This window comes from Monodelphis domestica, chromosome 7 (assembly GCF_027887165.1).
Source record: "Monodelphis domestica isolate mMonDom1 chromosome 7, mMonDom1.pri, whole genome shotgun sequence".
Lineage (NCBI taxonomy): Eukaryota > Metazoa > Chordata > Mammalia > Didelphimorphia > Didelphidae > Monodelphis > Monodelphis domestica.
Genome location: NC_077233.1, coordinates 100,254,077 through 100,267,152, shown reverse-complemented (window position 1 = coordinate 100,267,152; position 13,076 = coordinate 100,254,077). Strand labels below are relative to the sequence as shown.

General features: G+C 44.3%; 1 protein-coding gene and 1 long non-coding RNA gene across 13 annotated transcripts in view; one reads left to right on the top strand and one right to left on the bottom strand.

The window, feature by feature from the left end:
- The window catches only part of PFKFB4 (6-phosphofructo-2-kinase/fructose-2,6-biphosphatase 4), an 85,543-nt gene extending 72,731 nt beyond the window's left edge, over nt 1-12,812 (bottom strand). For 3 of the 12 annotated variants that reach the window (XM_056805274.1, XM_001375021.3, XM_056805270.1), the window contains exon 1: nt 284-417. In XM_056805274.1, the coding sequence (XP_056661252.1) occupies nt 284-380 (97 nt within the window). In that variant the 5' untranslated portion in view covers nt 381-417. Of the gene's footprint in view, nt 1-283; nt 418-8,256; nt 8,354-9,277; nt 9,438-11,241; nt 11,636-12,489 lie in introns of those variants that run through there. The other 9 variants (XM_056805272.1, XM_056805275.1, XM_056805271.1 and 6 more) reach the window with 9 other exon arrangements.
- LOC103101923 (uncharacterized) lies at nt 657-5,414 on the top strand. Its single transcript, XR_001623696.2, has 2 exons — nt 657-793; nt 5,301-5,414. It is a non-coding gene; the product is annotated as an uncharacterized LOC103101923 (long non-coding RNA).
- Nucleotides 12,813-13,076: the final 264 nt, after the last annotated feature.

The window sequence follows — 13,076 nt, the reverse complement described above, 5'->3', positions numbered from 1 at the left end:
CCGAAGCCCGCACTGTGCCCCTCCACACCTTCCCACCTCCTGAGACACCTGTGCTTCGCCTCTTCCCCACCTCCTGCATCCCTCCAGGTGCACCCACATCCCTCACTTACATTCGGACATGCGTGGTGCACACAGATTCGCGCCCCCTTCTCTAGGAGAAGACACTAAGATTCCAGTCTCCCCTCCCCAAGCCCTGCTTAGCGCGGAGAAGACAGTAGCACCCCCAATTCCCCCCCACTACGCGCCCCCTCGCGGACACGGGTACTGAAGCCTAGCCTCTCACCTCCGCGCGGACTCGCGTGCTGCGCCGGTCGCCCGTTACTATATGGCATCCAGATCTTCTTGAGAGGGTTCTGGGTGAGCTCCCGGGGGGAGGCCATGGGGACGGGCCGCAGAGCTGGCGGGCACTGCGCAGCTAGGAGCCGCTAGCGGGAAGGCTGGCCAGCCGGCTGGGGGGCGCCTCCTCCACTGCCGCCGGCGGAGAAGGAGCCTCCCCGAGGGCGGGGCCCAAGGCTCCGCCCCCCGAAGCCTCAGGACAATCCCTCCGCCTTTCCGGGGCTCCGCCCCCCACGGCCTCAAGATCATCACTCCGCCCACTCGAGGCTCCGCCTTCCTCTCCTACCTCTCCCCCTTCTCCCACACACCCCTACTCCGCGAGGACCTGCAGTCTCCAGCCCCCAGCACCTTGATGGGGTCTCTTCTTCAGTCCTTCCCCGTCACCCCGGGCTTCTGGGAGAGTGGACTGGGGTCGGGAGAAGAGTGGACCCGGTGATCTCCGATCCTTCGGCCTCTGGTAAGAGGCTGAGCAAGCAATGGAGTTCACTTAAGAGACGCCACTATCTCCCGCCCCCTCCGAAAGAGGGGATCCCAGTGCCGCCCCCTCCCCTTTGCCCTTCTAGGATGAGGCAGCAACTCTTTCCACCCTCCTGATATCCAGCTCTCTCCCCCACACATCCGCTAGTCTCAGGGCCAACGCCTCCACCCCCGACTCTTCCCGAGGTTCCCCAGGCGATACCAGCCCCATGAATGTGGAATACGTCCTTTTTCCACTCAGCCTCAATTTCCCAAGCGGAACGAGGGAGAGGGGGTAGGTAAGTCTCTGAGGGTTCCGGAGCCGTCGTGTACTCGGGCCAGGAATGGTTACGGAGGTGGCTAATCTTGCAAGAGAATTTAGATGAACTTAGTATTTATGCTCTTGCAAAGAACTAAAACCAATGGGGTCTCCAGGATCAGAAACGCGAGGAGTCTAGGCTTGGATACCTGAAATGTTCCGCACTGGGGAGTTTGGAAGCTGAGGGGAAAGTGGCTGTCTGCCGTCAGGAGACCGGGAGAGGCACTGAGCCAGGGGAAAGGCCACTGGGTGCGAGGGGCAGGGCCAGTGGAGTTTGCTCTCTTGCCCAGCCAGGCACAGGCCCGTGAAGTGTGAGCTCTGTTCCTGCATGGCCCAGATGAGCACTACAGTGATCTCCATGTAGGCTGATTCCTGGTACCCATCCTGATCTCTCTTCATAGATCAAGGGCCACTCTGGTCCAATGGTCTTTGAAGCGATTCAGCACCATCTTACCCCACTCTCCAGCCTCCACAGGCGCTGAACTATTACCTCCAAGAAGTCTTCCTGGCTATGAAACTTAGGGTCAGATACCCTAGGTCTGAATCTGGCAGATCAAGTAATCTCTGGGTCCAGCTTCCCTATCTGTAAAATGAAGGGGTTGGATGGAAAACCAAATCTAAAACCAATTGGAAATTAAACAATATGATACTCCAAAACCGTTTAGCTAAAGAAGAAATCATAGAAACAATTAATAATTTCATCAAGGAAAATGACAATGGCGAAACATCCTTTCAAACCTTTTGGGATGCAGCCAAAGCGGTAATCAGAGGCAAATTCATATCCCTGAAAGCTCATATTAACAAACAAGGGAGAGCAGAGATCAATCAATTGGAAATGCAATTGAAAAAACTCGAAAGCGATCAAATTAAAAACCCCCAGCAGAAAACCAAATTAGAAATCCTAAAAATTAAGGGAGAAATTAATAAAATCGAAAGTGATAGAACTATTGATTTAATAAATAAGACAAGAAGCTGGTACTTTGAAAAAACAAACAAAATAGACAAAGTACTGGTCAATCTAATTAAAAAAAGGAAGGAAGAGAAGCAAATTCACAGCATTAAAGATGAAAAGGGGGACAGCACCTCCAATGAGGAGGAAATTAAGGCAATCATTAGAAATTACTTTGCCCAATTATATGGCAATAAATACACCAATTTAGGAGAAATGGATGAATATATACAAAAATACAAACTGCCTAGACTAACAGAAGAGGAAATAGAATTCTTAAATAATCCCATATCAGAAATTGAAATCCATCAAGCCATCAAAGAACTTCCTAAGAAAAAATCCCCAGGGCCTGATGGATTCACCTGTGAATTCTATCAAACATTCAGAGAACAATTAACCCCAATACTATACAAACTATTTGACATAATAAGCAAAGAGGGAGTTCTACCAAACTCCTTTTACGACACAAACATGGTACTGATTCCAAAACCAGGCAGGTCAAAAACAGAGAAAGAAAACTATAGACCAATCTCCCTAATGAATATAGATGCAAAAATTTTAAATAGGATACTAGCAAAAAGACTCCAGCAAGTGATCAGAAGGATCATTCACCATGATCAAGTAGGATTCATACCAGGGATGCAGGGCTGGTTCAACATTAGGAAAACCATCCACATAATTGACCACATCAACAAGCAAACTAGCAAGAACCACATGATTATCTCAATAGATGCAGAAAAAGCCTTTGATAAAATACAACACCCATTCCTATTAAAAACACTAGAAAGCATAGGAATAGAAGGGTCATTCCTAAAAATAATAAACAGTATATATCTAAAACCAACAGCTAATATCATCTGCAATGGGGATAAACTAGATGCATTCCCAATAAGATCAGGAGTGAAACAAGGATGCCCATTATCACCTCTACTATTTGACATTGTACTAGAAACACTAGCAGTAGCAATTAGAGAAGATAAAGAAATTGAAGGCATCAGAATAGGCAAGGAGGAGACCAAGTTATCACTCTTTGCGGATGACATGATGGTCTACTTAAAGAATCCTAGAGATTCAACCAAAAAGCTAATTGAAATAATCAACAACTTTAGCAAAGTTGCAGGATACAAAATAAACCCACATAAATCATCAGCTTTTCTATATATCTCCAACACAGCTCAGCAGCAAGAACTAGAAAGAGAAATCCCATTCAAAATCACCTTAGACAAAATAAAATACCTAGGAATCTATCTCCCAAGACAAACACAGGAACTATATGAACACAACTACAAAACACTCGCCACACAACTAAAACTAGACTTGAACAATTGGAAAAACATTAACTGCTCATGGATAGGACGAGCCAATATAATAAAAATGACCATCCTACCCAAACTTATTTATCTATTTAGTGCCATACCCATTGAACTACCAAAATACTTCTTCACTGATTTAGAAAAAACCATAACAAAGTTCATTTGGAAGAACAAAAGATCAAGGATATCCAGGGAAATAATGAAAAAAAACACATATGATGGGGGCCTTGCAGTCCCAGACCTCAAACTATATTACAAAGCAGCAGTCATCAAAACAATTTGGTACTGGCTAAGAAACAGAAAGGAAGATCAGTGGAATAGACTGGGGGAAAACGACCTCAGCAAGACAGTATACGATAAACCCAAAGATCCCAGCTTTTGGGACAAAAATCCACTATTCGATAAAAACTGCTGGGAAAATTGGAAGACAGTGTGGGAGAGACTAGGAATAGATCAACACCTCACACCCTACACCAAGATAAATTCAAAATGGGTGAGTGACTTAAACATAAAGAAGGAAACCATAAGTAAATTGGGTAAACACAGAATAGTATACATGTCAGACCTTTGGGAGGGGAAAGGCTTTAAAACCAAGCAAGATATAGAAAGAATCACAAAATGTAAAATAAATAATTTTGACTACATCAAACTAAAAAGCTTTTGTACAAACAAAACCAATATAACTAAAATCAGAAGGGAAACAACAAATTGGGAAAAAATCTTCATAGAAACCTCTGACAAAGGTTTAATTACTCATATTTATAATGAGCTAAATCAATTGTACAAAAAATCAAGCCATTCTCCAATTGATAAATGGGCAAGGGAAATGGATAGGCAGTTCTCAGATAAAGAAATCAAAACTATTAACAAGCACATGAAGAAGTGTTCCACATCTCTTATAATCAGAGAGATGCAAATCAAAACAACTCTGAGGTATCACCTCACACCTAGCAGATTGGCTAACATAACAGCAGAGGAAAGTAATGAATGCTGGAGGGGATGTGGCAAAGTAGGGACATTAATTCATTGCTGGTGGAGTTGTGAACTGATCCAACCATTCTGGAGGGCAATTTGGAACTATGCCCAAAGGGCGACAAAAGAATATCTACCCTTTGACCCAGCCATAGCACTGCTGGGTCTGTATCCCAAAGAGATAATGGACACAAAGACTTGTACAAAAATATTCATAGCTGCGCTCTTTGTGGTGGCCCAAAACTGGAAAACGAGGGGATGCCCATCAATTGGGGAATGGCTGAACAAACTGTGGTATATGTTGGTGATGGAATACTATTGTGCTCAAAGGAATAATAAAGTGGAGAAGTTCCATGGAGACTGGAACAACCTCCAGGAAGTGATGCAGAGCGAGAGGAGCAGAACCAGGAGAACATTGTACACAGAGACTAATACACTGTGGTATAATCGAACGTAATGGACTTCTCCATTAGGGGCGGTGTAATGTCCCTGAACAACTTTCAGGGATCCAGGAGAAAAAAAAAACACCATTCATAAGCAAAGGATAAACTATGGGAGTGGAAACACCGAGAAAAAGCAACTGCCTGAATACAGAGGTTGAGGGGACATGACAGAGGATAGACTTTAAATGAACACTCTAATGCAAATACTATCAACAAAGCAATGGGTTCAAATCAAGAAAACATCTAATGCCCAGTGGACTTACGTGTCGGCTATGGGGGGTGGGGGGGAGGAAAAGAAAATGATCTATGTCTTTAACGAATAATGCTTGGAAATGATCAAATAAAATATATTTAAAAAAAAAATAAAAAAAAAATGAAGGGGTTGGACTAGAAGATCTTTAAATTCTATTTCAATTCTAACTCTATGAACATAGGATAGCTTTATATGTATCCTACTACCCCCAGCTGATGACAAAACTCTTAAATGTCCTCCCACCTTTCCCTCTTTTTAGGTTCCTCCATCCATAGCCAGTTCATGAAGTGATTTCCAGGCACATCCTTGTTCATGTATGATCTATGTGTATCCTGAAAACGAGTACCCCACATATAATTACGTTCTCTGCCAAGACCTTGCTTGGGCCAGTCTCTGATTGGATCTACTGTCCCCTGATGGATATCTTGTGTCTATGCCTTTCCAGGACAAGGTCAAGCCTGTCCCAAGGCCAATTTCTGAGATTCCAAGAATCTGGTGGTGATGGTAATGAGAGGCAGGACCAGGATTCCAGAGTGGGAGCTTATCTACCTCTAAATGACCAGTTTTCTCCTTCCCTCCTGCCCCAAAGGTTTGAGTGTAAACTATGGAAACTACCATATATGAATCACTTCCTTAAATATGGGGCCACAATCAAGGTCACAGCCTTCAGACCACCTCCAGAGGGCTAGGGTGGAAGGGAGACAAAAGCAGCAGACACTTCCTACTTACATCACAGATGGAAAGACCAGGGCATAGAAAATAGCATTTAAATACTGCTTTAAGGGTTGCAAAGTGTTTTATCAATAACTCTTTTTTTTTTTAATCCTGGGAGGCAAGTGCTATTTTACAGACAAGAAAACTGAGGTAGACTGGATTTCAATGATTTGTCTAAGGTTCACATATAAGTGTCTGAAGCTGGATTTGAATCTAAGTCATTTTATTAACAATTACATGTAATCAATTTCCATACAAGTTTTCCTAAGTTACATGATAGAATTTATCTCCAGGGGCAGCTGGGTGGCTCAGTGGATTGAGAGCCAGGCCTAGAGACTGGAGGTCCTAGGTTTAAATCTGGCCTTAGACACTTCCCAGCTGTGTGACCCTGGGCAAGTCACTTGACCCCCATTGCCTAGCCCTTACCACTCTTCTGCCTTGGAGCCAATACACAATATTGACTCCCAAGACAGAAGCTAAGGGTTTAAAAAAAAAATAGAATTTATCTCCCTCCCTTCTCTTATCAGGCAAAACAAATTTCCATGTTCATTTTTGTGAGTAATCTTATAAAACCAAAACCCTAAAACATAACGATTGAAAAATCATATGTTTTCATCTGCATTCTGCCTCCAAGAGGTCTTAATGACACCATATCCAGTGGCTCTATTGACTGCAAAGGACACAGTTTTAATCCCAACAGCTTCTTCCTTATCTTTCCTACCCTGCTTCCTCCATCTGTCTGCTAAAGATGTAAAAATTTCCCTTTTTCTGAGAGACTAAGCCCCCTAATTCATACTTGGTTTCCTTAGGAGATATGCAGGATTAAGGTTTTTGCCTGGTCTTCTACCCAGACACTGTACACCCTCTTCGAACTTGCCTTATTCCCAGGTACTCTGTGTACCATGTTTAGATTTCAGGGGAATCTATGTACTTGAATGAAAAAAAAATACATCTTTATTTTCACTAACCTCAAATTATGAATTGCAAAATTACATTCTTAAAAGAGGCCCATAAGCTTCACCAAACTGCCAAAAGGGTCCAAGACACACACAAAGAGTTTACAAACACCAGTTGTGCTCCAGTGACCACCAAACCTCCATTCCTGCATTGCTGAGGGATGACATCCAGGGGTATTAAAAACAAAGAACAACTGAGAGGCTATTCCTGACATGAGCCTATTCACACTCCAGCTACAGTCTGGGCACTGACTGATGGGCATTCTGGTTGCCTTCAGCCTCTCTTGACAGTACTGCTGGCTGTGAGCTCAAAGGTAGAAAGAGGCCTGATCAGCCCACTCTCCCTTCAGAACTCTGTAGGAGGGAAAGGCAGATGCCTATTAAGTGGAGGGCAGTGGTTGGTTCATGGGCTCTCAGTTGGACATTGTCAAGTCCTGAAAAGATCATAAATGATTTTCGACTTGCCCTAGCCTAGGGGATGGCTAGAAGCATGGACACACACAAACACATGCAAAAAGCAAACATTCACACATGAATTTGGATTGCTCGGACAGATCTCCTTTCAACCTCTTAGCCATAGCCTTTCCCCTGGGACCTAGGTCATGGGAGCCTGGGGCAGATTCTCCAGAGGATCACAGATAGACCCTTTCCCAAGAGCCTCTGACCTTCCTCCTTACTCTTAGAAGTGGAGGAGGCTAGAGAAGCCTAGGGAATTAACCCTTATGGTACCGCAGACTGAAGAGGAAACCTTTCCATTCTAGAATCCTTAGTGAAGGTGAGGGGATAAGCCTGGTTCAGAAAAATTCGAGCCTAAATAATTGCTGCTTCCACAACTAGTTCTTCTGAGCACCCTTCTCCCCACCCCCAAAAGCAGACCCCCTTACATGCTCTCCCCCAACACACACACAGCCTTACAAGCTACTACAATTAGCTTTTAATAGTAATTTTCAATAATAACAGTAAACAGACCCAACTAGCTCAGAATGTTCCATCTGACTCAGCACCTCATAATAGGGTAGAATTTAGGGGAGCAATGAATTTCACATCATTCCCATCAGTGGACCATTCAGCTCCAGAGCCTTTGATGACTTTCTTTTGCTAGAAGGATCAGTTTTAAGTACCTTAGTCTGTTATTCCCGGTCCTCAACTTTTCTATCTTCTTCATTCTTTTTCTTTTATATCTTAAATAATTTTTTGATGTTTTTTTTTTTAAAAAGGTCACTTCAATTCCCTCTTCTTTCCCCTCATAACAGAGGGCAGTTAAGCAAAGCCAACACACTTCTCCTTTGGGACAATGATCCACACCTGTAGTTTACCACCTCTCTGACAAAGCAGGAGAAGCATACTTGGCTTTAGCCCTCTGAAATCTAACTTGATCACTATATTAATCATTCTGATTTTTGCCCTGTATTTCTTTTTAATTATATAATTGTCTCATCCCTTTTCCCCAACCACAGCTGTTCCCCAGCTATTTTCCTTCTAACACTACTATCATATATATATATATATATATAGTATATATATCATATATACTATTATTCATACCTAGTTGTCCTTCAAAGTCCAACTCATTTCACATCTTCCAGGAAGCTTTCCCTAACTCCTACAGTTCATGTGGATTTCCCTCTCCTCAGACTGTGCTCTGAATGGAGAAAGAATAGTAAGTATAATCTCTTTTTGAAGTGATGGGAAAAAAAACCCACAAAACTATACCTTTCCCTGCCCCTTGGGTAAGAAAGAAGGTATCTAGCCTGTGAAATGGTCTTGTAGTAACCAATGAGAGAGCATGAAATTACAAAATGAGCTAATGAATACTACCCAGAGCATAGCATGTAGACATAGTCTAGATTGGCATACAAATGTTTGAGGAATTTTTATACCTTTCTAGGGTTCCCAGTGAGACCCAGGCCTCTGGGATCTTGGGAATATTTACTGCTAAAGAAACTTAAAATTAGGCTAGAAGGATTAGGTACTATCTAGTCTGGTTCACAATTGATAGTTTTATTCATTTTCTTTCTAAATCTGATTATTCTCTTTAACTTTGTGAATTGACTCTAGAAAACAGTCATAAATATGGTCTGGATAGTAGGAAGATAGGGGAGAGAAGAGAGGGAGCAGGAAGATAGACTAGGAAACAAATTTACCTTGGGGAAGTGAAAGGGTAATTAAGGCTAGAGTAGTAGGGGAGAGGGGCAGATTTCTGAGTCCAGAGAGCCAAGCAGCATTCTAGAATCAGGAAAATCATAAGGTTCAACTGTCTAAAATTTGAAAGGTAGTGCCAATGAATACTTAGACGGTGAGGGAAAAGGTGCCATGAATGAAATGTGAATTTTTTTACAGAGCTCTAAAGGTCTGAGTTTAAAATGATAAATTTAGAGCTAAAAGATATCTTAAGGGTCATCTAATCCAACCCTTCATTTTATGCATGCTTGAAGCAACCCAGCAGCAGCAGCAGGTACCCTGGTAAGGTTTTAGCCACAGCTCTGTTGTCTGTGAAAATGAAGGTAAAATTTCCTTAGGCCTCAGTTTCACCATTCTGGGAGTGGGTGACAAACTCTATGGTTACCTTTGTGAAGACTTAAAGAATCAATGGCTATGAAGGCTCTTTACAGAATTCTGCACAGATGTAAGGGAGAATTGTCACATATGCTATCCTGATGAAATCTGCACATCCTGTCCAGATGTTGGAGGGAGAGTCACATGCTTTGCACAGATGTGACAGAAGGCTGCACAGAAGAGAAGAGGGACAATCATAAATCCTAATGTGCTGGCTGGGTCATGTCACTGCTTCAAAAATAGTCCATGACTTCTCCTAAGGAGTCTTCCTTAGCCTAGGCAGTCTTTCCACAACATATCTCACCTACTTTTTCAGCCTAAATTTCTAATACTATCTTTCATGTGGGGCAGCAAGGTAGCACAGTGGATAGTGATGGGCCTAAAATCAGGAATCTTCAAATATGGCCTCAGAAACACAAAGCTATGTGACCTTGGGCAAATCGCTGTTTCCCTCAGTTTCCTCATTTGTAAAATGAGCTGAAGAAGGAAATGACAAACCACTCTAGTATCTTGGCCAAGAAAACCCCAAATAGGGTCATGAAGAAATAGGCAGGACTGAAAAATGAACAACTGAAAACCCTTTACACACACATTACCCTCCAACCAAATTATCCCACTCTGTCCCTCTTCTCATCTTGCCCTCTTCTATCTTTGCTCATAAATCATTGAGCCTCCATCTCCATTCTTCATCCTTGTTTTCTATTTGTTGAAATTCCTCCCCTTCATGGCCCAACTAAGATGCCATCTCCAAGAAGTCTTCCTTGATTTTCCCAACTGAAAGTGATCTCTCCGTCAATATTTCTCACAATACTTTGCTTGTATCCCCCTCCTTTGCACTTATCTCATTTTCCTTGGTATCATAGCTATTTGTGTACTTGTCCTTTCCACTCCATTAAACTGTAAACTCCTTGGGAACAGGGTCTTTGGCCCATTCTATCTGAGGGAAACTGGGGAGATTTTGCCTGAAGAAGAGATTCAAGGGACAAGGATCTGAAAGGATGTCATAAGGAAAAGGGGATTAGATTGGACCTTAAAAGGGAAGAATGAGAAGTAATGTGTGGAAATAGCTAAGAGGTAAATCTTGGTTGTTGAAAGGAAAAACCTTCAATGGACTGCCTCTGGGGGTAATGGTCTTCCATATGTGGAGGTCTTCAAGGAAAGGCTGGATGACTCTTGGGTCCGTTAGAAAATCTTTTCTAGCAGGAACAGACTAGATTGATGTCCACTGAGGTCCTTGCCATCTTGAAATTCTGAGGTTCTATAATTCAGGGTTATCTCTTTACATCAGCACTGATAAACCCAAGGTGTCACACACAGTAGGCTCTCAATGTGTATGTGTGTATTGCTTTGTTTATTTTATTTGCAGAAATGGGGAGGAGAAGCTCGGGGGCAAGTTTTCACCAGACACAGTATGATTGTAAACTAGGGAGCCAAATCTAGAGGGGACTCAGAGGTTCTGGATGGGAAGAAGAGGAAACCCCCACACGGATGAGTCCTGAAGGGGCTGTGCTTCCCACCCCTGCCCAGGACAACCTCAGGGAAGAGAGGCTATTTTTAGCTCCCATTTCTGCCCGCCCCCCCCCCCCCCCCCCGTGCAGCTGTTGGGGGTTGGGAGAGAGGAGTCTTGGGCTACTCCGATGAACCACTCAGGAACCCCCCCCCCCCAAAGGAGTGAAAGTAGGAGTCTTACTCTTAAACGTACCGGCCCGAAGCAACAACGACGCTAGGCAGACAAATTGACTGGACAGACAAACTGACCCACTCCTTCAGCTGCAGGCCCCGCCCTCCCTCTGGAGCTCTCGCTCCAGCAATACCCAAAGGTGTACGCATAGGCGTATGCTACACTCCCCGAGAACTAGAGATTGGTCCTAGAGGAGGGAGGTGGGCTTGGGGTGAGGCTAAGCCAGCGGACAGCCAAGAAAACCTTGCCTGGGACCCCTTCGCCCCCCGTCCCAGCCCCATGACCTCTCCTACCTCTCAGATTCTCCTGGCTTGCTCGCTGGATCTTCGGGTCAGACATCGGGATCGGCAGGGACCCCCTACCCCGGAGCTCGGACAGCTGTTTGCTCCAGGGGCCAGGACCCACCCGGGCCCGAGGGCGCAGGGGCAGCCCCGGCCCCTCCTCCAGGGCCCCGCCTCTGAAGAACATACCCGGGACCTGCCCCCTCCACGCCTCGGGCCCCGCCCCGAACCGATTAAGCCCCTCCCCTGTCGGCGGGCCCCCACAGACTCTGAGTCCTCATGGGCTGGGGGGCTCAGTGCTTCAGCACGAGGATGGAAGAAGAGGCCAGTGAGAGAAGAGAGGGAAATTTCTGCGCTGTAGCGGCTCGGGGCCACCTCTGGGAGGGGCAGAGGAATGGGGGAGGGGGCGTCTATGTAATAAACAAGGTCTGTTGGCTGGTCTGACATCCATGGCTGAACACCCACGCTCACCTCTTTCCTTCACGAGCACCCAGTTCTTGGGGAGGAGAAACTGAGTCACCGGTTTTACCTTGTCCATTTCTGGACCAGACCCCCTCACCTGTCCTGGAATCAGAGATGAAAAAGACCTTCCCTGTCCTGGCGTCCGCTCTAAGACCTTCAGTGATGTACAGCTCATAGACACAGGGACTACTGAACCATCTGGAAGGATCTCGGTGGGCTTCCTGCTGGCTTAGTTTTTAAATGTAAGGTTATCCATGTTTGACTGTTTTTATTATATTAAATCTTCCCCAATTATGCCTTAATCTCGTTAAAGTCGCAGGTAATGAGCTCTAAGGCAGGGTGCTCCCTGATGGCAGAACCCCCCACTACTCACCCAAGCACCTTCTTCTGCATGTTCTGAGTTCTCGGTGGGTTGTAGTTCACTCTGTCCCGAGTTTTACTAACACCATTTAGAGTCCATTCTGACTATTTCTCTAGCTCATTTTACAAATAAGGAAACTGAGGCAAATGAGGTTAAGTGACTTGGGTAAGTTCTGAGACCAGTTCTGAGAATTAGGAAGATGAACCCCCCTGACTTCAGGCCAAGCCAGCTTTCTCTCCACTGGGCCACCTAGCTGCCTAGTGGGGTCTGACCAAGTAAATACTTAATACTCCCAATCCAGAATGAAATAACCATAGTTTACATTCCATCCGGGACAATAGTTGTATGACCCTGGGCAAGTCACTTAACTCCCCAAAGTTTCTTCTCTTGGAAAATAAGGATAATAGTTAATTGCCACATATTTATTATGCACTTACTCTTTGCTGAGCACCATGGTAATTCCAGAGGTTTCAAAGAATCTTGCAGATGGTGGATTTGAACAGTCTTTAAGGAAGCTAGGAAAACCAGAATGTGGAGGTTAGGAGCCTGGGCATTCCAGGTGTGGAGTTAGCCTGTGAAGGAATATATTTCAGAGTACATGAAGGGGATTAAACTAAGAAGACTGGAAAGGTAGGAACAGGCAAAGAGGTGAATGGATTTTAAAACCAAGGAGAAGATTCTAGATTTGAATTTTATAGATTAGAGGGAAACACTGGGGTTTCTGGAGAATAAGATTGTCTCTCAATTTAAAGCAGTCATTTTGTCAGCTGTGTGGAGGAGTGACTAAAGGAAAAGAATTCAGGCAGGAAGTTAGCAGGTTATTTATTGCAATGGCCAGGCAGGTACAGGGTTATTGTGAGGACTGAATGAGATTATATATGTAATTGTTGAGTCATTTCCTACTCTTTGTGACCCCATGGACCATAGTATCCAGGGAGTTTTCTTGGCAAGGATACTGAAGTGGTTTGCCATTTCCTCCAGGGGATCCATTTGTCAGGCAATCAGAGGTTAAATGATTTACCCA